The sequence below is a fragment of the Carcharodon carcharias genome, chromosome 1 (assembly GCF_017639515.1).
Source record: "Carcharodon carcharias isolate sCarCar2 chromosome 1, sCarCar2.pri, whole genome shotgun sequence".
In the NCBI taxonomy this organism is placed as follows: Eukaryota; Metazoa; Chordata; class Chondrichthyes; order Lamniformes; family Lamnidae; genus Carcharodon; species Carcharodon carcharias.
Genome location: NC_054467.1, coordinates 143719830 through 143745256, shown reverse-complemented (window position 1 = coordinate 143745256; position 25427 = coordinate 143719830). Strand labels below are relative to the sequence as shown.

At 42.1% G+C, this 25427-nt stretch overlaps 1 protein-coding gene across 6 annotated transcripts in view; it reads left to right on the top strand.

Moving 5' to 3' along the window:
• The first annotated feature begins 3582 nt into the window (after positions 1–3582).
• LOC121282359 (BTB/POZ domain-containing protein KCTD8-like) overlaps positions 3583–25427 on the top strand; it is a 346025-nt gene continuing 324180 nt past the window's right edge. For 5 of the 6 annotated variants that reach the window (XM_041196101.1, XM_041196089.1, XM_041196108.1 and 2 more), the window contains exon 1: positions 3583–4396. In XM_041196101.1, the coding sequence (XP_041052035.1) occupies positions 3583–4396 (814 nt within the window). Of the gene's footprint in view, positions 4401–25427 lie in introns of all 6 variants that reach the window. The other variant, XM_041196074.1, reaches the window with a different exon arrangement.

Genomic DNA, 25427 nt, shown 5'->3' with positions numbered 1-25427 from the left:
GCAGGCTCAAGGGGCCGAATGGCCTACTTCTGCTCCTATTTCCTATGTTTGTATGTTCATATGTAAATCACTGAATTCAACATGCAGCAAGGTGGCCAGATTCAGTCCCTGGTCTGCAATGAGTTACTGGTTTCAACCTGGACTACAGCAAATGGGGTAGAAATTCAATTCTACCCATTTTCGTAGACAGTATGCACCCCAGCTGAATGGCCAGAGACAACTCAATATCAAAGCATAACCACACTAGTACTTCTAGCAGGGACCTGCTGGATAGTGTTCAAAAGCGGTAATCCTGGCTGGAGTACTCACCACTCTTTCTTCGATAATGCCAAAGCTTCTTTTAGATCTATTTGAACAAGCAACCATGATCTTGGTTTAATCTACAGCTGTCATCAATTCAAGTGACTTGTACTCTAAAATTAGTTTCAGTGTGCTAAGTTTCAGCTTGGTTCGGTGGTAGTACACGTCTTTAAATGGGAAGTTTGTGGGTACAAGTCACTTGTATTGACGACAGCTGTAGATTAAACCAAAATCACGGTTGCTTGTTCAAACAGATCTAAAAAAAGCTTTGGCACTATTGAAGAAAGAGCAGTGACTACTCCAGCCAGGATTACTGCTTTTGAACACTATCCAGCGGGTCCCTGCTAGAAGTACTAGTGTGGATATAGCTTTGATATTGAGTTGCTTCTGACCATTCAGCTGGGGTGCATGCTATCTACGAAAATTGGTAGAATTGAATTTCTACCCCATTTGCTCAATTATCAGGTTAATAACCATTGGTTCCGCACTGAATACCTTTGTCCTCACATAAAATCTCTATGCTTTGCCCCACCAAAGTTTTGCAAATTTCTCCACTTGGAGGCCTCAGGCTTTTTTCTATGGTTCTCTGACACCTAATCCGTCCTGATGTTATCCTTTAAAGCTCTCTCCCAAACATTCATTCCATACCTTTAAACACCTTACAACCAACCAACTTTCCTAAATTTTCCAACAGTTGACTTGTCCCATCCATTGCCTACGTGAAGTGTGTTAGAACACATGAAAGGCAATATACAGACTGAATATGCTTTTATTTTTACTGATCCTGGTGGAGCTCAAAAACACAAATGTGAATGCAGATGAACCAGTCATGGCTGAATAATAGATCATATTTTTAATGCATCCTGCCAACCCTACCTCCAGGGAACACATGGGATGTTTTTCTCGTTCTTTAAATTATTCACCTCTGTCCGCCTCCAGAGATTGTATAAACTGAGGACAGTTTAAGACAATATAAACAGCTCGTGTTCTATTGGGAGAAAGCGGCCATTTTGAAAGAGTCAAGATGGAGTTTTGAACTAGGAAACCAAAAGCAACACAATTGAAAAGAGTAAAACAGAGAAGGGAAATCAGGCAGCAGTAATTACGTAATGCCAAGTTTTGAATTCAAGTTCAGTTTTAATGGACCAAATGTGCATTTCTGCTTCCAAATGTCTGTCATATTTCAAAAAGAGGACAGTGACTTATGAGTAAATTACATAATGCTCTTGTAAATGAATGTTAAGTGATACTCAGTTAATGGCTCCTGCTAGAGTTTTGGCCGGTTGAAATGTATTCGGAAAACCTCTGTTGCTGACAGTAAAGTGGTATTTCATACAATAAATTTCGCGTATTTGATTATCATGCTAGCTAAGTAATTCAGTTCTCAATGCAACGACTATGGCTACAAAATAGCACCGAATATTGTTGTGAATGGAGCCAGTTATAAATACACAGGAATGAGAAAAGCGACACTGTAAAATACAGTGCAAGTTTGGGTTAAATGTGTTCTGTGTTCTTTTTACAGACCAAAATATATGTAATATAATTAAAGACTTCGGAAATTATCCAAATAAAACCTGCAAATATTGTATATACCCGTTTAAATGTATTTTGTCTTATTTCGCTGTATTAATAATTTTGTTCCTTTTTTCGGTCTTCCGTACCACATAACCTGTTGAGCGTCAAACTGCCAGGCTCTATCTAATGCTGTTCTAAAACCGGTCGCTACGAAGCGCTCAAGAGCAGTGAGTCACCGACTGCTTCATCTCCTCTGAGGATGCGCTTGGCATTTCCTCATTGCAACCCTATTGTGCTACCGACAAGATCAGGGGCCGGCCCTATGTACAATCGAAATCCACACACCCAAATGCTATTAGTGTCGCGTGATTAGAATATTAGACGTTTACTGCTCTCTATCACTTCAAATTGCTTGAAACTCGCCACATGATGAATTACATTTGAAATGCAGTGGCAGATGTGTACTCCTCTCACCCACTCCTCTCCCTAAGCCATATATATATAATTTCTAACTATTTTAGTCTTTAAAGAGTAAAAAGGCAGGATTGCGGTTCAATGAAAGCCATGTTGGTTCTTACTTTTATCCATTGTTATGGCGTCATTACGATACATGGGTGGAGTATGATGACTACAGTTTCATTTTGTAAGTTAATTTTCATTCTGAAATTTGAAAGTTACACAACGCCACAGACCAACTTGTTACTTTTGGACCTGTCTTAAATCATTGTTAATGTGCAGCTTTAGTACAGTAAAACAATAATTCTTGAGTGGGCAAGCAATGACATTTCCTATAGGATTTGCATTCAGCAGTTTAAAACCACATTGTCTGCCTCTCTCAAACAAACACAAAACCTTCGGGTGGTTATTGATTCGATATAAATCATTTACAATTCCATTGGGGTATATATTGTTGCTAATCTACTGTTATTGACACCCCGGGCGTCTCCTTCAAGCCATTTCAAATATTTGCGCCTCCAAGGAGCTTTTTAAATTCATTCAACAGATTAAGGCGCTAATACTTTCGAATTTTAACCACACAATAACGTTCAGAAACCTTCCCAACTTAGTAAAACAATTAGCACACACAACACGTCGAAATGTGAAACATAATGTCAGATAATGGAAAGTTTTTGGATAAACAAAGCTGATCGGTTATAACTACAAATGTGATGTCCAACATTGTAAGTATGCAATACTCTACACGGAAAAAAAAAACTTCCACTGCGCCCCACAGCAGCACCATGTCCCGTTTAGACTGTCCGATCGATATGATATTTTAAATTGAATTCATTCATGTCGGGTTTCCAAGTCGATTTTAGAAAGCATTGTATACAAAGAGGAAAACTGAAACTTCGAAAGATTGTTCAAATATATCTTCACGCTAAAGTTTCCACTAAATATGAACTTTAATTATAGCTGGCAGATTAGAACACGGCTACAGGCGGAAATTCTCTGGATATCCAGACTTGCAAAGTCCCCTCCCTGCAGCCTGACTGACGTCAGGGTGCTTCCCCAGGCTCTCTCCTGTATCATGATGCTGGGAATTGGTCCACTTCAGTCTCCGAGGCTGTCTTTCTCCGCCACACACATGCACCATTCACTCCTCCTCGCCCTCTCCGTCCTCCCGTCGCCTTCAAGAGGAGTCGCCGCGTTCCCTTCCAAGTGAGGAATGTGCAGACTCTCGCCTGGGAGGTGAGATCAGCGGACACACTGTCTCCCAGCTCCTGGTCCCCATCACAAGTGCCAGCCTCCTCCCCAGGAGAAATGGCTGTCCGCGACAGCGTCTTGCCCATCAGTGAGATGTCCAGCTCGTTCCCCGAGGTGGTGGAGCTGAACGTTGGCGGGCAGGTGTATGTGACCAAGCACGACACCTTGCTCAGTGTCTCTGACTCCCTCCTGGCGAACCTGTTCTCCAAGAACAACGACAAGGTGCTTCCCAGGGACAACAGGGGCCGTTATTTCCTGGACCGGGACGGCTTCCTCTTCAGGTACATCTTGGATTATCTCCGAGACAAGCAGCTGGTCCTACCCGACCACTTCCCGGAGAAGGAGAGGCTGCTCAGGGAGGCTGAGCATTTCCAACTGAGCGAGCTGGTCAGATTCCTGACGCCCAAGGTCATCAAGCAGAGCTCGGTGACAGACGAGACCTGCCAGAGTGACATTGAAGAGAATTCCCAGAGCAGTGATCTGCTGGCCAAGACTGTCCCTTACTCGGCGGCAGCAGACAGGAGGTCAGGTTTTATCACCATCGGCTACCGCGGCTCCTACACCTTGGTCAGGGATAACCAGGCGGACGCCAAATTTCGCCGGGTGGCCAGGATCATGGTGTGTGGCAGGATCGCCCTGACCAAGGAGGTTTTCGGGGACACCCTGAACGAGAGCCGAGACCCTGATCGGCCCCCGGAGAAGTACACGTCCCGCTTTTACCTGAAGTTCACTTACCTAGAGCAAGCGTTTGACAGACTGTCAGAGGCCGGCTTTCACATGGTGGCTTGTAACTCCACCGGGACCGCAACCTTCATCAACCAGTATAGGGACGACAGGATGTGGAGCAGCTACACCGAGTACATCTTCTTCCGTGAGTTTGAACCTTTTCTTTTTCTTAACTGTACTTACTTACATTTATTTAGCGGTGGGACCTTACTTAACAGCAAACCGGGGGAACAACCTCTTATCCCGAATCCCACATTAGCGGCAATGTGAGAATGGGACAACCGATTAGTGTGTGTGTGTGTGTGTGAAGTTCCAGGTCAACTCACATTTTTACTATCGAGCGATGCGATTAATATTTCATGAACTTTTCTCTACAATAACTGTCATGGCTCCTTTTCCTTGGTTTTTGATGCATGTACCAGTTAAACACACCGATGAAGCAGGATTCAGTTCTGCCTTCCTTGAACATTGACTTAAATCAGACAAAGCTTGGAGCAGCACGTCTCCCCAGGCGGGCAGTCACCATTTACTGCAGATTAATGATCCCAAGCGCTTCCGTCTGGGATGTGAGAAGCAAAGGAAAAGTTTATTTAGGACTGAGCACATAGAACAGAAAGAGGGCCATCCATTTACGACAGGGTGGGGATTTCCAACAGGAGTTGGGAACAGGGCGCCCCCAGCATCATTACCTCGCCAAATTTATAAGACAAAATAATTCTCTCTTGTTGACTTGATGTAGAATCCCCGTTAACATGACATCGCAGCCGGCGGAGTAATATATGTAAAGAAAATTACTGTTTGGCTCATGATATATAATTTCCCAATGAGATTCGGCGCATTTGATCGTTTTCGGCCCAGCTCCAATTTTCCGGCCTGTGAGAGAATTGATCAAACCAGTGGATGGGGAACCTAGCAGAGGATTTGATTTTTTAAATGCTGGTAGGACTGGAGTCAGCTTCTGTTAGCCCAAACAGAAACCTGTCTGAGTGCAAACACTGGAGAGAGGGGAGGGAGCACTAACGGCTCTCAGTCAGAAGACTCAGGTCACTAAAGAGCTCAGGAAAAGTCTGGTGTATGGATTACTTTGGATTTGCCAGAATATCGTCTTTCAGTTGAGAAATCGATAATGAAACCCCGTACTGCAGAATCCTGACTCCTCAGCATCGTAGCATCTCTACTGAAGCGCGAAAACATTTCGGCCCGTTTTCCACAGGGTCTTCGCAGTCACAGTCTATTCGTTTATTTGGTTCTTATTGGCCCGATTGTAATTTTTAACCAGGCAATACCGGATGATTTATTTGTACGGTCTTCAGGCAGTGCATGCCCGAATGCGCTCGTAATAGTGCTGCACTCCTTGCTACCGATAGTAAACAGATGTCGAGCAATTGAGCCGGCATCTATGCAATTCCGAATATAAGCAAAGCCATCAAGCATGCAAACTATTAAAATCCGTATTCGTTCTGCACATAAATGCATACTTGACGTATATATGTGTGGGTATACGGGACAAGCCACCGTGGGATATCATTCATGTGAACTGGGCAGCGACTTAAGTTTGATATAGAGCTATACCGCGACCAGGGATTCTGTTGAAATCACAGCTGCCCAGTAATTGAAGCTAAAATATTAGCCAAACAATGAAATCAAAAGCAAATTACTGCCGATGCTAATCGGAAATAAAAACGGAAAATTCTGTGAAACACTCAGCAGGTCAGGGAATATCCGTGGATTGAGAAGCAGTTAACGTTTTAGGTCGGTGATCTTTCGTCAGAAATGTTCGAGATTAGCAGTTTTAGATGTAAATTTATGCATGAATTTCACAGGGGTCCATCCCTATTTCACTTTTAGCCATCAGCATGTATGGATGACAATCCCTTTCTTGCATCCCTCTGCTTTACAATAGGGCTGGTGTTGCTTTGAATATTCATTTTATTTCTTATGAGTTTCAGAGATCTTGCTCTACACATCTTCTCTCCTTAGAAACTGCACTGTGCTGAAATGAAGACTTTATCTCATAGTCTGATACTCTAATTCATCCTTCTTTTAACCCTTTCGGCCTTTCCTTCTTCATAGGACTCTGAGGCTGACATTAACTAGTGGTTACCTTCTGATTTATCTCGCCATTTCAGCCTTGCTCTTGACTTTTCACTTTAGTCATTGTGAAATTGATGTTATTTTTCATTGGAAACAACTATTGTGAATTGGGAACAAATGATTCATGCATGTGGTGTGTGATTAACTTTTTGTTCATTCAGAAATGTGTTTCAATTGGCTTTTCATTCAGGTATGTACTGGAGGGAGGGGTCAGCTGTGTTGCTTTATTTGTCCCTCGGCACACATTAGTTTGTACATGCTTAAAGATTACCACGACATAAAATCTAATTTCAAATGTTAATGAGCATTTATATTTATTGCACGTTATAATCTGACCCAATGATTCTACAAAGTCCTCATGGAATACTCTGCATTTTTCTGACAATGGTTTTCATGTTTCATTTCTCTCCAAACTCCAAACAATCGTTTCAGCCTTATGGTTATTATAATTAATGCAAATTAGATCCAGTTTAGCTTTAACAACCTACAGCCTAGAAATCAGTGTGTGTGTTAATAGAGTATAAAAAAGGCTATTGCAATTGTACGGCATTAATTTCTCTGCTATTTTAACTCCTACTAAAATAGAAGACAATGTAATATGGGCATGCTAAGTGTCTGAATGCTAATATCACACACATCGTGATTTCTCGCCTTGCCACTTTCTAGCCCTACTGTAGAATGAATTAAAAATACAACAATTTATTGCATACTCAAGCACTTGCAGAGGTTCAATCAAAGGCATGGCCATAAATAAAGATTTGGAGTTGGTGGGGAGCAAAGAGAGGCATAACCCAAACCAAAAACAAAATGGGGAAATATAGTCCCATACATACTTGTCTTAGTCTAAGAGCTCAAGCAGAGTAGTATAAGGAATACACAGATATAACATGCAATTTCAATTTCAGCCACAATAAACAATAAGAGATTAGATTCAAATTCTTAATATCATAAAGCCTATATTTGATTTGTGACTACTAAAACTCAACTCTAATGTTTGCAACTGCAAGGAAACACTTCTGTTATTAATTCCCACATTATATTTTTGACATCTTATTTTGAATACAAGAGGCATCTAACTTTTTCCTAAAGGTACTGTGAGAGCCTGTATGTACTTGTTTTGCTGCCGTGTCTATGCTTCATGCAGGTAAGTCCCAATGAGGTGTGTGTGTCTAGGCTGGTGAATGTGCACTGTGATTGTGCATCCACAGAGTGTGTGACTGCTGAGTCTTCATCATCCTCTTGTACCACTTCCTGCGAGATGCTTGAAGGACCTACGGTTGATGAAAGACATGAATTAGAACTGTCAAAGTCAGACACTGCTAAGTCATCATTATGCACATCATTATATCTCACTGGCTGCTGGCATCAAGTCAACATAAGTGAGTGTTATATCCCAAGTGATTGTGTTATATTTAATCCTGTCACCAGTTGGTTGGGACGCTCCCATTTCTCCATCTCTGATGGCCAAGCATGCTAAGAATCAGCTTACTCTACCTCCAGAACCACTTCTTTTGTAGCTGTCAGAATGGGGATCACTGGACAGTTGCCTTCGGTTTGTTGCCTCTCCCTGTTGCTCTCCTCTCCTGAAATGGGGAAAAGAGACCCATGAGTAAGTTTAATGAAGTGTGTTGAGTGCATGGATGGGCAGCATTTGTGGAGGGCCATTATGATGGAAAGGTGTGATGTTGCAATACGATGAGGGTGAGTGTCAGTGGTGATGGTCAGATGGGGATGTGAGGAGGTGCATAGACAGAGGGCAGAGGATGCACATCAAAATAAGTTGGTATGTAGATTGATGTGCAGGAGTAGGCTTGGGATGACAGGGAAGTCGGGGTTAGATGTACAGCTGATATAATTGAAAGTGCTATTGCACTCACCTTTCTTACCAGATTAGGTCATTAAACTTCTTCTGGCATTGTATCCAGGAGTGTGGCATCACATTCCTACTTCTCACCTCCTCAGCGATTTCCTACCATGTTTTCTTATTTTCTGAGGTATGCGTTTTCCTCCCATTTGCGGGAAAGAAAATCTCCCTGTGGGTCCTTACAGCCCACATCAGGTGGTATTTGTGATGTGAGGCCCTGTCTTGCAACATTGTGACTCCATTGCTGCACCTTCTTACGCTGTTCAAACACTTGGATAATCTTTCAAATTTCATCCTACTTGGTCACTTTACATATTTCAGCTGAACTAGTCTCATGTGGGTTGTGAGACTAATTAATCAGGAAACCTGGAGGTCAGATGCAATGGCTGTGTGAAAAGACCCCTGCCAGACAGGCCACTAAAACTTTTCGGTCCCATGCTGCCCATATTTCAAAAAGTCAAAACCCAACCCCATACTTTAAAATTATTTCATTGGATGTACACTATGTACATGCATTTTCTTTCAATCAACAATTGATTGGTACAGTGCCGATTCACAAAATATAATCATGCATGTTAAAAACCTAACATCATTCTAAGTTCATGGCTGTAACGATGTAACTCCCTTACTGTAAAAATAGTACTTAATATTCCTATATATAATTTAGCGACATTAATTGTGACATGGCTGATCTAATTGTGGACTCAACTACATGTTCGTGCCAACCCCTGGTAACTGTTGACTTCCTTGTTAGTCAAGAATCTATCTACCTTTGCCTTAAAAATATTCAGTGACCTTGCCCCCTCTGCTTTTGTTGTTGGCTTGATGGTTAACAGTTACCCTTTTGTATCTCACCCTAGTGGCTATTACCCATATATAAGTCTTAACAGTGAGTGACAAAGTTTAAAGTTGAAGGGAAATCACAAATGGGACAAATCTAGTCTACATTTAATTTATGTGTCTTCATCTGACTTCCACATATAAGAGTTTCTGAAAAATGTTAAGTAGCAGAAAACCTGACTGATCTTCTCAGGGAGGACATTTGTAACACATCCACAATTGAGATCAGCTAGGTCAGTATGCTTGTCATTGGTTTACACAATTGAGCATCAGAGACACAGAATCTGTCCTGGCTGCTACCTGTGACAATCAACTGAGCCCTGGGAAACTGGTCCTAACACACAAAATCTATATTATTATGCACAAAAATGTAAAAGTAGGACATTAGAAGATTTCCTTTGGTCCAATGCGGAACAAAACATGTTTACACAAAATGTGTTTATGATATTGTTCCCTGTTGCAAAGGAAATCTCCAAAGTTATTGATCCAGAATTCTAATGTCAATAAATAGAAACAATAAGAAAGAAATCTATAAATTAAATTAATGAGCCAAGACAAAATAAAAACATTTTATATGCAACCCCCCAATTTCAATAAATTAATGCATGAACTTGCATTTACCTTGCACTTGCTTCGCATAACCTCAGGACTTGCAAAGGTACATTCTGCTTAATCAGAGAGCTGGCTGTAAGCTATCACCAAGCATCACCTGTAGAGAGTCCATTGTCCTATTGCAGCCTCTTGATAAATGTACATCATAGCCAAAGGAATGCATCATAACCAAAGACCAGACAGTGTTCAATACAAGGACAACTCAGCAATGTGGGATTCAAATTAGATTTAAGAGGTCCTTTTGTGAATGAAGTAGGAACTTACATTTGTTATTATTCTTACCTTGTTGGTATTCCAATCTGATGGCCTTCTGCTATTAATGACCAGATTTGGTCTGTCCAATGTAAACTGGGTTTTTAAGTTGACACAACTGTTTACAATATTACTCGATACAATTTTATGTGATTATGGAGTGCTACTTTGGGCTGCTTTGGAAGGAGGTCATCTTTTCATTTTCTAACTTTCCTCAATAAGAACAATGGTAAGTAGGACCTGGTAAGTATTTCTTCTGTCCTTAATATTCTCTAAACTAGAGGAAGTAAAAGTAAAGGGAGCAATTTAAGGGTAATTCGTGGCAGGGTAGCTTGGGCAAATGGAATACTCCTTCTGTGCAATGTGGGAAGTCAGGGACACTTTCAGTGCCCCTTGGCGTCCACGTGTGCAGGAATTATCTCCAGCTGCAGCTACTCAAAATCTGTGTTTCAGAGCTGGAGCTGTGCCTGAAGTCACTGTGGAGCACCTGAAAGGATGATATCTTCGTGGAAAACATGTACAGTGAGGTGGTCACACCACAGATAAAGAGTGCATAGGCAGAAAGGGAATGGGTGACCACCAGACAGAGTAAAAGCATTGGGCAAGTAGTGCAGGAGTCCCCTGGGTTCATCTCCTTCTCCAAAAGATTTTCCATTTAGGATACTGCTGGGAGAGATGGTTTCTCAGGGGAATGCAACAAGAGCCAAGTCCATGACTCCATGAGTGACTCAGCTGCACAGAGAGGAGGAAAAAAGAGTGGGAGAGCAATAGTGACAGGGGATTCTATCATAAGGGGAACAGATAGACATCTCTGTGGTGACAGACGTGACACCAGGATGGTATGTTGCCTCCCTGGTGCCAGGGTCAAGGGTGTCACTGAGCGGCTGCTCAGAAAGGGGAAGTTAAACAGCCAGAGGTTGATGTCCATATTAGTACCAATGACATAGGTAAAAAGTGGGATGAGGTCCTGAAAGCAGAATATAGGGTGCTAAGAAATAAATTAAAAAGCAGGACCTCAAGTGTAAGGAACACAGCTTTCCATTTCTGTTGGACTGTTGTAAAGAACATATCTTTTTTATTTTCTGTTGGACTGTGGTAAACTTACAATGGCTGCAGCTGAAAGACATCCACTGGAACAGGATGACAGATATATATACAATGTTGCAGTCCTGGAACAGGGTGTGCCATGAAAGACAGGATGGTGCCAGGAGGAAGTCCTGGATCAAGGGAGTGCCTGACAATAGCATTTAAATTAGCTCCTGACCAGGTGACTAGGCTTTGTGTGAGTGCAGCGGAATAGCTTCTAGCCTGAAAGGAATAAGACCTAAAACCTCTTTCGCCTCTGTGTGGAAGATTCCAGTAATTCCATAATAATAGCTGGCTGGTTTTTTTCCCCTCATATCTCGATAACCTGATCTCTCTCTGAAAACTCAAGAGGCAAAGGGGAAAACTACTGTTAGAAACATTGAAAAGCAAGCGTTCAACCAGTGAACTACAAACTGAAAGTGCTGGAAGACTGCTTAGTGTCATCAACAAGAACTGAAAAGAATTTGGAAGACATGAATCAAATTCAACCCATCAAATGCTGTACTCCAGAATTGGTGCTATTGAACTGTTTTATCCCACCCTTAAAATCCATGTTTTTGTGTGTCTTATGTATCTTGTATGTGTGAGTATAAGGGTTTAAGAAGGGGTAGAGTTTAAGCTATAGATTTAGAAATTAACAGTTCACATTTCTTTCATTTGCCACTGGTTAATGACAGTTTGTTCAATAAACAGTTATTTACTTATTAAGTTTACAAACCTGGTGCTCATATTCTGTTCACCTACATTAAACAGTTAGGTAGAACTGCGACAATCTGGTGGTTTGATCAAACTTTTCACATTTGTCGTGGCTTGGGGAACAATGGGGCTTGATATAGTGCACTAACCCCAGTGAGTCATGACAGTAGGAATCTTAGGTTTCCCAGCGAGATCTGGAATAGGAGGATAGACCATATTAATATGTGGCTGGAGAGATGGTGTATGAGGGAGGGATTTAGATTCCTGAGGCATTGGGACCAATTCTGGGGGAGATGGGACCCGTGCAAGCTGGACGGATTGCATCCTAGAGGACTCAGACCAATATCCTCGCAGGGGTATTCACTAGTATTATGGGGGAGGGTTTAAACTAGGTTGTCAGGGGGATGGGAACCTAAGCAGGCACACACAAGAGAGGGAAACAATGATAGAAATAAAAAACATAAAAGTAGAAAGCAAAAGTAGATGGCAGAGGAAATAAGGGCCAGCAGCAAGAACAGGCTATCCTAGATTTGGTATTGCGCAATAAGAGGGGTTAAATTAATAATCTTGTGTGGGGCGCATTAGGGAAGAGTGACCATAACATGATAGAATTCTTCATAAGGATGGAAAGTGAAGTAGTCCGATCGGAAACTAGGGTCCTAAAACTTAACAAAGGAAACTACAAAGGTATGAGACATGAGTTGGCTAAGGTAGATTAGGCAACTTCATTAAAGGCATGACGGTCGATAGACAATGACTAATATTTAAGGAACAAATGTATGCATTGCAACAGTTATATGTTCCTTTCTGGCACAAAAACACAACAGGAAAAGAGGCCCAGCCATGGCTAACAAAATAAATTAAGGATAGTATTAGATCCAAAGTGGAGTTATATAAAGTTGCTAGAAAAAGTAACCTGAGGATTGGGAGCAGTTTAGAATTCAACAAAGGAGGACCAAGAGATTAATTAAGAGGGGAAAAATAGAATATGAGAGTAAACTTGCAAGGCACATAAATGAGGACTGTAAAAGCTTCTCTAAGTATGTAAAACGAAAATGATTAGTGAAGACAAAAGTAGGTCTCTTACAGTCTAAAATGGGAGAATTTATAATAGAAAACAAGGTAATGGCAGAACAATTAAACAACTACTTTAGTTCTGTCTTCATAGAGGAAATCACAAATAACTTCCCAGAGATACTAGGGAACCAAGGGTCTAGTGAGAAGGAGGAATTGAAGGAAATTGGTATTACTAAAAATATAGTGCTTGAAAATTAATGGGGCTGAAAGCCGATAAATCCCCAGGGCCTGCTAATCTACATTCCAGGGTACTAAAGGAGGTGGCCATGGAAATAATGGATGCATTAGCTGTCATCTTTCAAAATTCTGTAGATTCTGGAACAGCCCCAGCAGATTTGAGGGTGGCAAATGTAACCCCACTATTAAAAAAGGAGGGAGGGAGAAAATAGCGAATTACAGACCAGTTAGCTTAACCTCTGTAGTGGGAAAAATGCTAGAGCCTGTTATAAATGATGTGATATCAGGACACTTAGAAAATATCAATGGGATTAGACAAAGTCAACATGGATTTATGAAAAGGAAATTATGTTTGACAAACCTACTGGAGTTATTTGAGAGCGTAACTAGCAGAATAGATAAGGAAGAACCAGTGGATCTGGTGTATTTGGATTTTTAGAAAACTTTTGATCAAGTCCCACATAAGGGGCTAGTGTGTATAATTGAAGCACTTGGGATTGAAAGTAATACATAGGCATGGATTGAGAATTAGTTAGCAGGCAAGAAATGGAGAGTAGGAATAAATGGGTCTTTTCCGGAGTGGCAGCTGGTGACTAGTGGGGTACCACAGGGATCAGTGCTTGGGCCCCCATATTCATAATATATATCAATGATTTGGATGAGGGAACCAAATGTGATATTTCCAAGTTTGCTGATGACATGAAATTTGGTGGGAATATGAGCAATGAGGATGGTGTTAAGAGGCTTCAAAGCGATTTGGACAAGCTGAGTGAGTGGGCAAATAAATGGCAGATACAGTATAACATGGATAAGTGTGAAGTTATACACTTTGGTAGGAAAAACAGAATGGCAGAGTATTATTTAGATGGTGATGGATTGGGAAATGTTGATGTACAAAGGTACCTGGATGTCCTTGTACACCAATCACTGAAAGCAAGAATTCAGGTGCAGCAAGCAGTTAAGAAGGCAAATGGTATGTTGGCTTCATTGCAAGAGGACTTGGGCACAGGAGCAAGGTACTGCAGCTCTTCAGTACCTTGGTGAGACCACACCTGGAGCATTGTGTGCACTTTTGGTCCCCTTACCTAAGGAAGGATATACTTGCCATAGAGGGAATGCAGCGAAGGTTCACCAGACTCATTTCTGGGATGGCAGGATTGTCGTATGAGGAGAGATTGGGCAAACTACGCCTTTTTTTTACAGGAGTTAAGGAGAATGAGAGGAAATCTCATTGAAACGTATAAAACTCTGACAGGGATGGACAAACTGGATGCAGGGATGATATTTCCACTGGCTGAGGGGTCTAGAACAAGGGGCATTTGGAATAGATCATTTGGGACTGAGATGAGGAGAAACTTATTCACTCAGAGGGTGGTGAACCTGTGGAATTCTCTACCACAGAGCTCTGTGGAGGCCAAGTCACTGAATATACTTAAGAAGGAAATAGATAGATTTCTGGACTCTAAAGGTGTCAAGGGATATGGGGAGAGCACAGGAGTATAGCGTTGAGACAGAGGATCAGCCATGATCATATTGAATGGCAGATTGGGCTCGAAGGGCCGAATGACCTACTCCTGCTCCTATTTCCTATGTTTCTATATGCTCCAACTAGCAAGTCATTAACTTTAACAGACCACCAAACCATCATTGTGACTATAAACATCAATAAAAATAAAGGTAGCAATACAAATTCTTAGAAGAAAGAGGCAGATGGGGTAGGATACCTAATCCAAAATTGCCTGGGGGCTGTCAAAACCTAATGCTAAAATAAAAGCAAAAAATGGCAGATGTTGAAAATCTGAAATAAAAACTGAAAGCACTGGAAAAACTCAGCAGGTCTGGCAGCATCTGTGGAGAGAGAAACAGAGTTAATGTTTTGATAAAAGCAAAAAACTGCGGATGCTGGAAATCCAAAAAAAAAACTAAAATACCTGGAAAAAATCAGCAGGTCTGGCAGCATCTGCGGAGAGGGACACAATTAACGTTTCGAGTCTGAATGACCCTTCAACAGTTCAGTCTTGAAATGTTAATTGTGTCCCTCTCCGCAGATGCTGCCAGACCTGCTGAGTTTTTCCAGGTATTTTTGTTTTTGTTAATGTTTTGAGTCCAATATGACTTCTTCAGAACTGCAAAGAGTTAGAAATGTGATGGCTTTTATGCTGTTCAGAAAAGGAGGGAAGGTCAGGTGGACCAAAAGGGAAGGTCCGGGATAGGTTAGAGGATGGAGAGGTTAATTGACAAAGATGTCACTGAACAAAAGGCAAAAAGAGTGGGAATGGCGGAAGAAACAAGGCAGTGGTCCAGAATAAAGGAAAACTCCCTATGAAAGCAAAACATAGAAACGAGATACAGATTGGCGCTTGGCAAAAGAAATGAAAATGGAGGACAGGGTTCATGGTCTGAAGTTTTTGAACTCACTGCTGATTCTAGAAGGCTGTAAAATGCTTAATTGAAAGATGAGGTGCTGTTACTCAAGGCTGTGTTGGGCTTCACTGGAACATTGCAGCAGGCATAGGATAAAAATGTAAGCCTGAGTAGTAGTGTAGAGCTATAAAATCTGATTCTACACTCTTTGATCTTGAGGGCACCCACACAATCAGGGACACTTTAATTCATCTTTAAAATGGAAACAGAACATTTTCCTACTGCAAAGCAACATGTAAGAAAGGATAATGATATAAAGTTAGATGGCCTATTAAACATACCTATATTGGAGAAGGGAGGACAGCAAATCAGGAACTGGTTAACTGCCATTGACAAAGGATAGAATATTTACATTCTCTCATGCGCTACTTGGCTGGGACCACTTCTGTGCTCCATCTCATTATTCAAGTTGCGCACTATCCAATTATAAGATGCAGTGCTGTGGCAATGCACCATAATGTAAACAAAGTCAGCACATGTCTTGCAGCCAGAGTTGAACACAGCAACTTTTATATGTGGGTCTTGATTGGCAAATACAAATCCCAAAGCTAAAAGCAAAAAACTGCGGATGCAGGAAATCCAAAACAAAAATAAAAATACCTGGAAAAACTCAGCAGGTCTGGCAGCATCTGCGGAGAGGAACACAGTTCAAATCCCAAAGCACCATTTGTGAAGATAGGAGCTGACTATGGTGTTTTAACTAATGTGACTGCAGCTAAGTATTCTTCTTTACGATGGCTGACACATATGCAAACATTCATCACTGAATTTCAGCTTCTCTTTGATACTATGGAGTACATGTCTCACTCCTGTAGAGATATACTAAATCCAGAGGGCTTGGGCACAGTTTGGGAGTGCCTAAAATACAAGACATGCCTAAAAATAAGGTATCAGCCAGGTAAGGCTACACACAAACTTAATGGTGGAAGCAGCGCCTCAAAAGATCAGATCAAAGCTCTGCAGTCTTGCCAAACCCTGCCATGAATGGTGGTGGACAATTAAACAACCAATGGGATGGGTGGGGATGGGGGGGGCTGGTGAGTAGGGAGTGATTCTCTACAAACATTCCCATTCTGAGTGGTAGGTGAATGTCAGTTTATTTTTTACAGGATATGGGCATCGCTGGCTAGGCCAGCATTTTTATTGCCCATCTCTAATTGCCCTTGAGATCAGTCTACTCACAACTATCAGCAAAGTGTATAAGGAAGGAAGGGAAACAAGCAGTAGTGTCATGGAACATATAGAGATTAAAGAAGAGGTGCTTGCTGCCTTAATAAAGGTAGATAAATCCCCGGGCCTGACATGATATTCCCCCGGACCTTGAAGGAGACTAGTGTAGAAATTGCAGGGGCCCTGGCAGAAATATTTAAAATGTCCTTAGCCACGGGTGAGGTGCCAGAAGATTGGAGGGTAGCTCAAGTTGTTCTGTTGTTTAAGAAAGGCTCCAATAGTAAACCAGGTAATTGCAGGCCAGTGAGCCTGACGTCAATAGTAGGTAAATTAGTGGAAGGTGTTCTGAGAGATCAGATATATAATTATTTGGACAGCCAAGGGCTGATTAAGGATAGTCAGCGTGGCTTTGTGTGTGGTAGGTCATGTTTAATGAACATTGTAGAGTTTTTCGAGGAGGTTACCAAGAAAGACTGTGGATGTTGTACATGGACTTTAGTAAGGCCTTTGACAAGGTCCCACATGGGAGGTTAGTTCGGAAGGTTCAGACACTTGGTATCCATGTAAACTGGATTTGAAATTGGCTGTGTGGGAGAAGACAGAGAGTGGTAGTGGATGATTGCTTCTCAGACTGGAGGTCTGTGACTAGTGGTGTGCCTCAGGGATCTGTGCTGGGACCATTGTTGTTTGTTGTCTATATCAATGACTTGGATGACAATGTGGTGAATTGGATCAGCAAGTTTGCTGATGACACTAAGATTGGAGGCGTTGTGGACAACAAGGAAGGCTTTCAAAGCTTGCAGAGAGATCTGGACCAACTAGAAAAATAGGCCAGAAAATGGTAGATGGAATTTAATGCGGAAAAGTATGAGGTGTTGCATTTTGGAAGGTCAAACCAAGGTAGGACATACACAGTAAATGGTAGGGCACTGAGGAGTGCGGAGGAACAAAGGGATCTGGGAGTTCAGATACATAATTCCCTGAAAGTGGCGTCACAGGTAGATAGGGTTTTAAAGAAAGCTTTTGGCATACTGGCCTTCATAAATCAAAGTATTGAGTATAGGAGTTGGGATGTTATGGTGAGGTTGTATAAGACATTGGTGAGGCCTACTTTGGAGTATTGTGTGCAGTTCTGGTCACCTAACTACAGGAAGGATATCAGTAAGATTGAGAGAGTGCAGAGAAGATTTACTAGGATGTTGCCGGGTCTTAAGGAGTTGAGTTACAGGTTAGGACTTTATTCCTTGGAGCATAGAAGAATGAGGGGAGATTTGATAGAATTTTACAAAATTATGAGTGGTATAGAGTAAATGCGAGTAGGCTCTTTCCACTTAGATTAGGAGAGATAAACATGAGAGGACATGGCTTTAGGGTGAAAGGGGAAAGGTTTGGGGGAACATTAGGGGGAATTTCTTCACTCAGAGTGGTGAGAGTGTGGAACGAGCTACCATCTGACGTGGTAAATGCGGGCTCACTGTTAAGTTTTAAGAATAAATTGGATAGATACATGGATGGGAGAGGTCTGGAGGGTTATGGACTAGGTGCAGGTCAATGGGACTAGTGGAATAATATTTCAGCACAGACTAGAAGGGCTGAATGGCCTGTTTTCTGTGCTGTAGTGTTCTATGCTTCTATGGTTCGAAGTGATGGAGGGGGTCATCAACAGTGCTAAGAAGCAGCACTTACTCAGCAATAACCTGCTTACTGATGCAGATTATGCTCACTGAACAGAAAAGTTCAGTTCTGCCAGGGCCACTTGTCTCCAGACCTCATTGCAGCTTTGATCCAAACATGGACATAAGAGCAGGTTCCAAAGATGAGGTGAGAGTGACTGCACTTGACATCAAGGCAACACTTGACCAAATGTGACATTAGGGACCCCTAATAAAACCGAAGTTAATGGTAATCGAGGGTGGGGGAAACTCTCCACTGGTTGCAGCCATCTGTAAGACAAAAAAGGATGGTAGTGATTGCTAGATGACAATCTCTTCAGCCTCAGCACATCACTGCAGAAGTTCCTCAGGGTAGTGTCCTAGGCCCAACCATCTTCCGCTGCTTTATCAATGACCTTCCTGCCATCATCAGGTAAAAAGTGGGAATGTTCGCTGATGATTGAAGTATTTAGCACCATTTGCAACTCCTCAGATAATGAAGCAGTCCGTGCCCATATGCAGCAAGACCCGGTCAACATTCAGGCTTGCATTGATGAGTGGTAAGCAATGGTTAGGCAGCACAAGTGCCAGGCAATGATCATCTCCAACAAGAGAGAACCTAACCATCTCCCTATGACACTCAAAGCATTACCATTACTGAATTCACCAGCATCAACATTCTAGGGGTTACTATTGACCAGAAACCTTACTGGACTAGCCTGACTGCATGAGCAGGCTAGAGACAGACAATTCTATGATAACTAATTTAACTCCTGACTTCCCAAAGCCTGTCCACCATCTACAAGGCAGAAGTCAGGAGAGTGATGGTATACCATCCACTTGCCTGGAAACTTGCAGCACCGACAACACTCAAGAGGCTCAAGAGGCTCGACACCATCTAGGACAAACAATCCTTTCTATTGGCACCTCATCCATCAGTTCAAATATTCACTTCCCCCACCACTGGCGTACAGTGGCAGCAGTGTGTACGATCTGCAAGATGCACTGCAGGAACTCACAAAGGATCTTTCGACAAGATGTTCCAAACCTGTGTTCTCCACCACTTAGAAGGACAAGGGCAGCAAATGCTTATGGAAATCAGCACCTGCAAGTTCTCCTTCAGGTCACACACCATCCATTTTGCTGTTATTTCTCTGTTCCTGGATCAAAATCCTGGAACTGCCTCCCTAATAACTCTTTTGGTATAGCTACACCACTGGGACATCAACAGTTCAAGATAGTGGCTCCCACCACTTTCTCAAGGGCAATTGGGGATAGGCAATAAATGCTGGTCTGGTCAGCAATGCTGACATTCCATGAATGGATAAAAATAAATAAATAAATATATTGAAAGTGAGATAAGTTGGGAGAAGATAAACTGAGTATGAAATTGATTAAAAATTATGGCCTGAATTTCATGCTCCCTCACCAACAGGTCTTTAGGTTCTTGTTGGGGGTGGCATAAAATTGAAAGGAGGGCATTCCCTCCAAGTTCCACTCACCCCAACCACACAGCGATTTTATGCTGTGGGGGGAAGCAAGGCCTCGGATGGGAGGCCTGCCCTTACCCCAAATGAGATCCTTAAGGGTCAGTTCCCACCCAGCCTCAATTTTTAGGCTGGCAGGAAGATTGAACCTCTGAGGGAGCAGCCTGAAATACATCAGAGTTACATTCGGGATTCGGGGCAGGGGTGGGGGGTGGGGGTCCTTCATCAGAAGCTTCCTTCTGAAGTTCAGAGCCGCCCCCCTTAAGGTCCGGTGGCCACCTGACCTTCCTCTCTCCCCAAATCACCCAACCTTGTGCCACCTGCCCCCTCCCCTCCAGCCCTTCCCTATCCTCCCCATCCTGGGAACCCTGATCTGACCTGAGCCCTCGGGTTCCCCAACTTAGTCTCTGAAGCCTTCTTGAATTTCCTTTTCTATCCACTGCAGCACTGCCACTGCAAGGACTGGAGAGCTGCTGGCCAATCAATCTCTAAGGTGAGACTTCCCTCAAGTGAGGGGTGAAAAGCCCGCCTGTGCCACTTAACGCTCGCTGGAGGATAAATTGGCTGCAGGGCATCAGAGTCGGCTGGGGCATGTTCTCTGTCAACTCTTTGGATGACGGTAAAGAAGACCACCACCATCTGAAAAATTCAGGCCTATGAGATCGTAAACTGTAAATGTGTTGTCAAGCCTTTCTTGGATTTGTATAACTTGTCCATGACCAGGACCAGCATTTTCACAGGCACAGTGAGACAAATGACCTCCTTCTGTGCTGTTGTCTCTGTGAATGGTATTTTCTTTGGGTACCCAGTAATTAGCAGGTAAATATTATTTGAATGCTCACAGGACAGAAACTTAGTTTTATATGATGCGTAATATATCTTTCAGGAGAATGTTATAAAGGAAGATCACATGATCTTAATATCCAATAGGAGAGTAGCATGGGCTACCTCAGTAGTTAGTAGTTAGTAGTGTAGAGATAGAGTTTGAAGTGTAAACGCATGTTTAGTTGCTGCTGAGTACCTTTGTAAATAAACTAAGAGTTTCCACCTAAGAGGTGTCCGCTGATCAACTCTATCAATAGTACCAGCTCGGCCATCTCTCACAAAAAAAATGGTGGTGAGGATTCACGGGATCCAACAAACTGGCAACGAGGATAAAACAAGTTTAACTGAAGGAATCAAGAGAAACAAAATTGACAGTGTACCTCGCACAGTAATTGTAATTAGAAATTCCATTCAAATCGTTGAAGTAATTCCCTCACAGAATGCCGCAATTCAGAAGAATTGATCCTTTCAATCCAGCAATGGATGATTGGCCTCACTACATTGCATGTCTCACGTTCTTTTTCCAAACAAACGAGATTACGGGAGAAAAGAGGGGGTAATCCTCTTAATACATGTGGGAATAAAACCTATGGCTTGATTCAAAGTTTGATGGCACCCAGTGCCCTAGACTAGAAAAATTTTGAAAAATTGGTGGACCTTGTTAAGGGTTATTATCAACCAAAGCCCTCAGCAGTGATGCAAAGTTTCAAGTTTAAATTGAGAAATAGAGCCCCAGGGAAGACAGTTGTAAGCTACGTGGTAAGTTTGAAGCAATTAATAAAACATTGTGAGTTTGGTACATTACTAAATAATATGCTTAGAGATCGTTTAGTTCATGAATGAGGACATGATTCAGAAGCGATAGTTAGCTGAAGCAAATTTGGATTTCAAGAAGGTGCTAGATATAGCACTGGCCAAGGAAAGTGCCAAAAGAGATTCAAAAACCATTCAGGGCTTGCAAAATGGTGCCGTCCTGGGCAGGAAGCCTCAGCCAAAAAGGACGCAGAAATGCAAGACTCTGCCAAGAAGTGGGAAACAGCTCCTGCTAGCAGGAAATTGAAAATAAATGACTTAGCAATGAAAACAAAGAATGATTTCAATAGAAGTGGAAAAAAGCAGTCTTTTAACGATTGGCAGTTTAAAAAATAATGTTTTTATCATCATAGAAATAGATACATAATAAGACAGTGCAAGGAAAGAGTCAAGCAGACTTTTAAACAAAGAAAAAACCCAATGAGACCTATTATGTAGAAGAGCCTGAAGCAACAACTTCAGACGTTTACTCGTTGTTTAATCTGAAGATTGGAAAGACAGAACCAATATTCATATCAGTGAAAGGGAATAGGAGACCACTTCGAATGGAAGTGGACACAGGAGCTTCCACTACAGTATTTGGGGAACATACCTTCAGACATCTGAATAATAGTGAACATCAGTTAAATTTAGAAGGAACAACTGCCCAATTAAAAACATACACGGGTGAAGACATCCAAGTTAAAGGCATAAGTAGAGTAACTGTCCATGATGGATGCTAATCGGTAAAGCTACCCTTGTTGGTGGTAGCAGGTCAAGCTTCCTGGCTAAAGGACATTTAGTTAGAATGGGCTGAAATTTTCCAGTTAAGAGCAAGTGGGTCACCAGAGCTACTATGACAGTGTGGCTCAGTCTTCTTCAAGGATGAACTTGGGAAGATTCAGGGGCTGCAGGCAAAAATCCATGTGGATCCAGAGGCAACACCCTGATTCATGCAGGCGAGACCAGTACCTTACACAAAACGAGAAAAGGTCGACACCAAACTGGACAGACTAGAAAAACTGGGCGTTATACAACCTGTGCAGTTCTCAGAATGGGTAGCGCCCATAGCCCCCATCCTTAATCCCGACTAAAGCGTCCGAATTTGTGGAGACTACAAATTGACAGTTAATAAAGTAGCTAATCTAGATAGACAGACTGCAGGGACTGCCCCAGATTGTAGTCCATCTATTTAGATGATGTCTTGGTGATGGGATTCACTGAAAAAGAGCATTTGGCAAACTTAGAAGTCTTAAAATGTTTCTTGCAAGCTGGAGTATGTTTAAAAAAAGAAAAGAGCACGTTCCAAGTGAGGGAGGTAATTTATTTGGGCCACTGGGTAGATTCACAGGGTGTCCACCTGATTGAGGAGAAAGCGAGAACCATAAGAAAGGCACCCACACCAAAGAGCACATCAGAGCTCAAAACATTCCTAGGAATGATCAATTATTATGGGTGGTTCTTACTCAATTTGTCTACAGAACTGGCATCCCTATATTATCTACTGCAAAAGAACCAACGTTGGTCTTGGGAAGCACGCCAGAAAGAAGCTTTCCTAAAGGTCAAACAATTGTTGCACTTGTCCAACCAATCAGTGCATTATGACCAGAAGAAAGAATTGGTGTTGACATGTGATGTATCCTCCTACGGAGTGGGAGCAGTGCTCTCCCATCGGATGGACTATGGCACAGAATGGCCTATAAGATACGCTTCAAGAGCATTCACTGCAGTGGAAAAAGGATACTTGCAGATAAAAAAAGAAAGCCTGTCAGTTATCTTTGGTGTCAAGAAATTTCACCAGAACATACACGGCTGCCATTTTACTATTGTTTCGGACCACAAGCCATTGCTCGAATTGTTCAGCGAGGACAAGGCTATACCACCCATAGCCTCGGTAAGAATACAATAATGGGCTTTAATCCTGGCAGCACACGAGTATACTTTCATACACAGGCCTGGCAGTCAAATTACAAACACCAATGCACTTAGTTGTTTGCCTTTACGAGAAAATGATGAGAAAGTTCTAGTTCCACAGGAACTTGTTTTGTTGCTAAATTTCTTAGATTCATCGCTGGTATGTGCTTGACAGATCAGAGAGTGGACAAGCAGGGACCCAGCCCTATCTCAAGTATGAGAAGAAGTGTTTCGTGGTTGGTCACAAGAGCCTGCATCTGATGAGATGAAACCATACTTCAATAGCAGATTTGAAACAACCAGCCAAGATGGCATCTTATTGTGGGGAGCATGAGTGATAATACCTCCAAAGGGAAGAGTTCCATTGTTAATTGAACTACACAGCACACATCTAGGAATATCCCGAATGAAGACCATGGCTCGCATCAACCTACGGTGGCCTGGGATGGATGGTGAAATAGAGAGTTTAATGAAGAATTGTGTGCAATGTCAGCAATTTCAAAAGTTACCTTCAAAAGCTCTGTTACACCCTTGGGAGTGGCCAGGAAGGCCTTGGGTGTGGTTACACATTGACTATGTGGGACCTTTCATGGGAACAATGTTTCTGCTGATTGTTGATTCCCACTCAAAATGGATGGACATATATGAGATGAAGTCACCAACGTCTTCTGCTACAATTGAGAAGTTAAATCAAAGTTTTGCCATTAACGGACTACCAGAAGTGGCCATTTCTGATAATGGCATGGCATTTACGAGTGCTGAGTTTCAGTGGTTTATCAGCCTCAATGGTGTCACTCAGGTAAAAACTTCATTGTACCACCCTTCCTCAAATGGACTGGCCTAAAGGGCAGTTCAAACATTCAAGGCAGGTGTGAAGAAGTTAACTGGAGGTTCCTTAGCAACCAAGCTAGCATGCTCACATTCCCATTATAGGACCACCCCCCACACAACAACAGGTGTCACACCTACGGAATCGTTGATGAAACACCATCTCAGGACGAGATTGAGCTTAATACAGCCAAACTTAGGGGAAGGTGGAAAGGAGTTAGCGAAGTTATATAACTAGATATCACTGGCATAGTTATGAGAGGAAATTTACCACGGGAGAAACAGTATACATAAAGAATTTTGAAGAAGGACCAAAATGGTTACCAGGTGAAATAAGTGCACGTGAAGGTAGAAGACCGAGTCATACGGAGACATGTGGATCATCTAAGGAAGGGAGAAACTATGCACCAAGAAATGATTCCACATGTGTTCACAACTGGGTCAGTGTTTCCTGTTGAGAGAACTCAACCCAGTACAGACATACCTGATGTTCCTTTAAGAGTAGAGGATACAGATCTGTAGGTGCCCACTGAAGCACCTGATATTCAGACAACTCTGGAAAAGGAGATTCCTGACAAGGCATCTGAAATTTTAAAGCTGAGATGGTCGACACCATAAGGAAACCCCCAGAAAGACTGAATTTATAAATTACTTATAGTGTAAATATTTTGCTATATTGAGAAAATTGTAATTGTGAATATAAAATGCATTTTCAAGGAAAGAGGGAGGGATGTCAGTGCAGACTCGATGGGCTGAAGGGCCTCTCCTGCACTGTGTGATTCTGTGATTCCGTGATGTGGCAATCATGGTTTATATGATGTGTAATATAGCTTTAAGAAGAATGTTATAAAGGAAGATCATATGATCTTAGTATCCAAAAGGAGAGTAGTGTAGACTACCTCAGTAGTTAGTAACTAATAGTGAAGAGATAGAATTTGAAGTGTAAACACATGTCCAGTTGCTGCTGAGTACCTTCGTAAATAAACTAAGAGTTTCAACCTAAAAAGTGTCCGCTGATCAACTCCCTATCAAAAGCACCAACTCAGCCACCACTCACAACAAACTGGCGATGAGGATCCACGGGATCCAACACCTAGGGAAGGGGGGATTTCAGGAATGGATTTTTTTTCTGTTTTCTTTCAGTTTACATAGCTATGAAGCATTACACTGGGGAAATGATCTCTCACATCCTTTCCCTATTGAATGGGTAAAATGGTGGTTTGTTTTAGGCAGTGATTGAAACATGCTAGAACTAGAAATAGGAGATGGTGGAGTTATTGAGATTATTTACATTTTCTGTTGTTGTTGATCTTATTTTGTTAAGTAAATGAACAGACAGGAACATAGAATGTTCCTATGTGTAAACTTATAGCTAGGACTATTCTA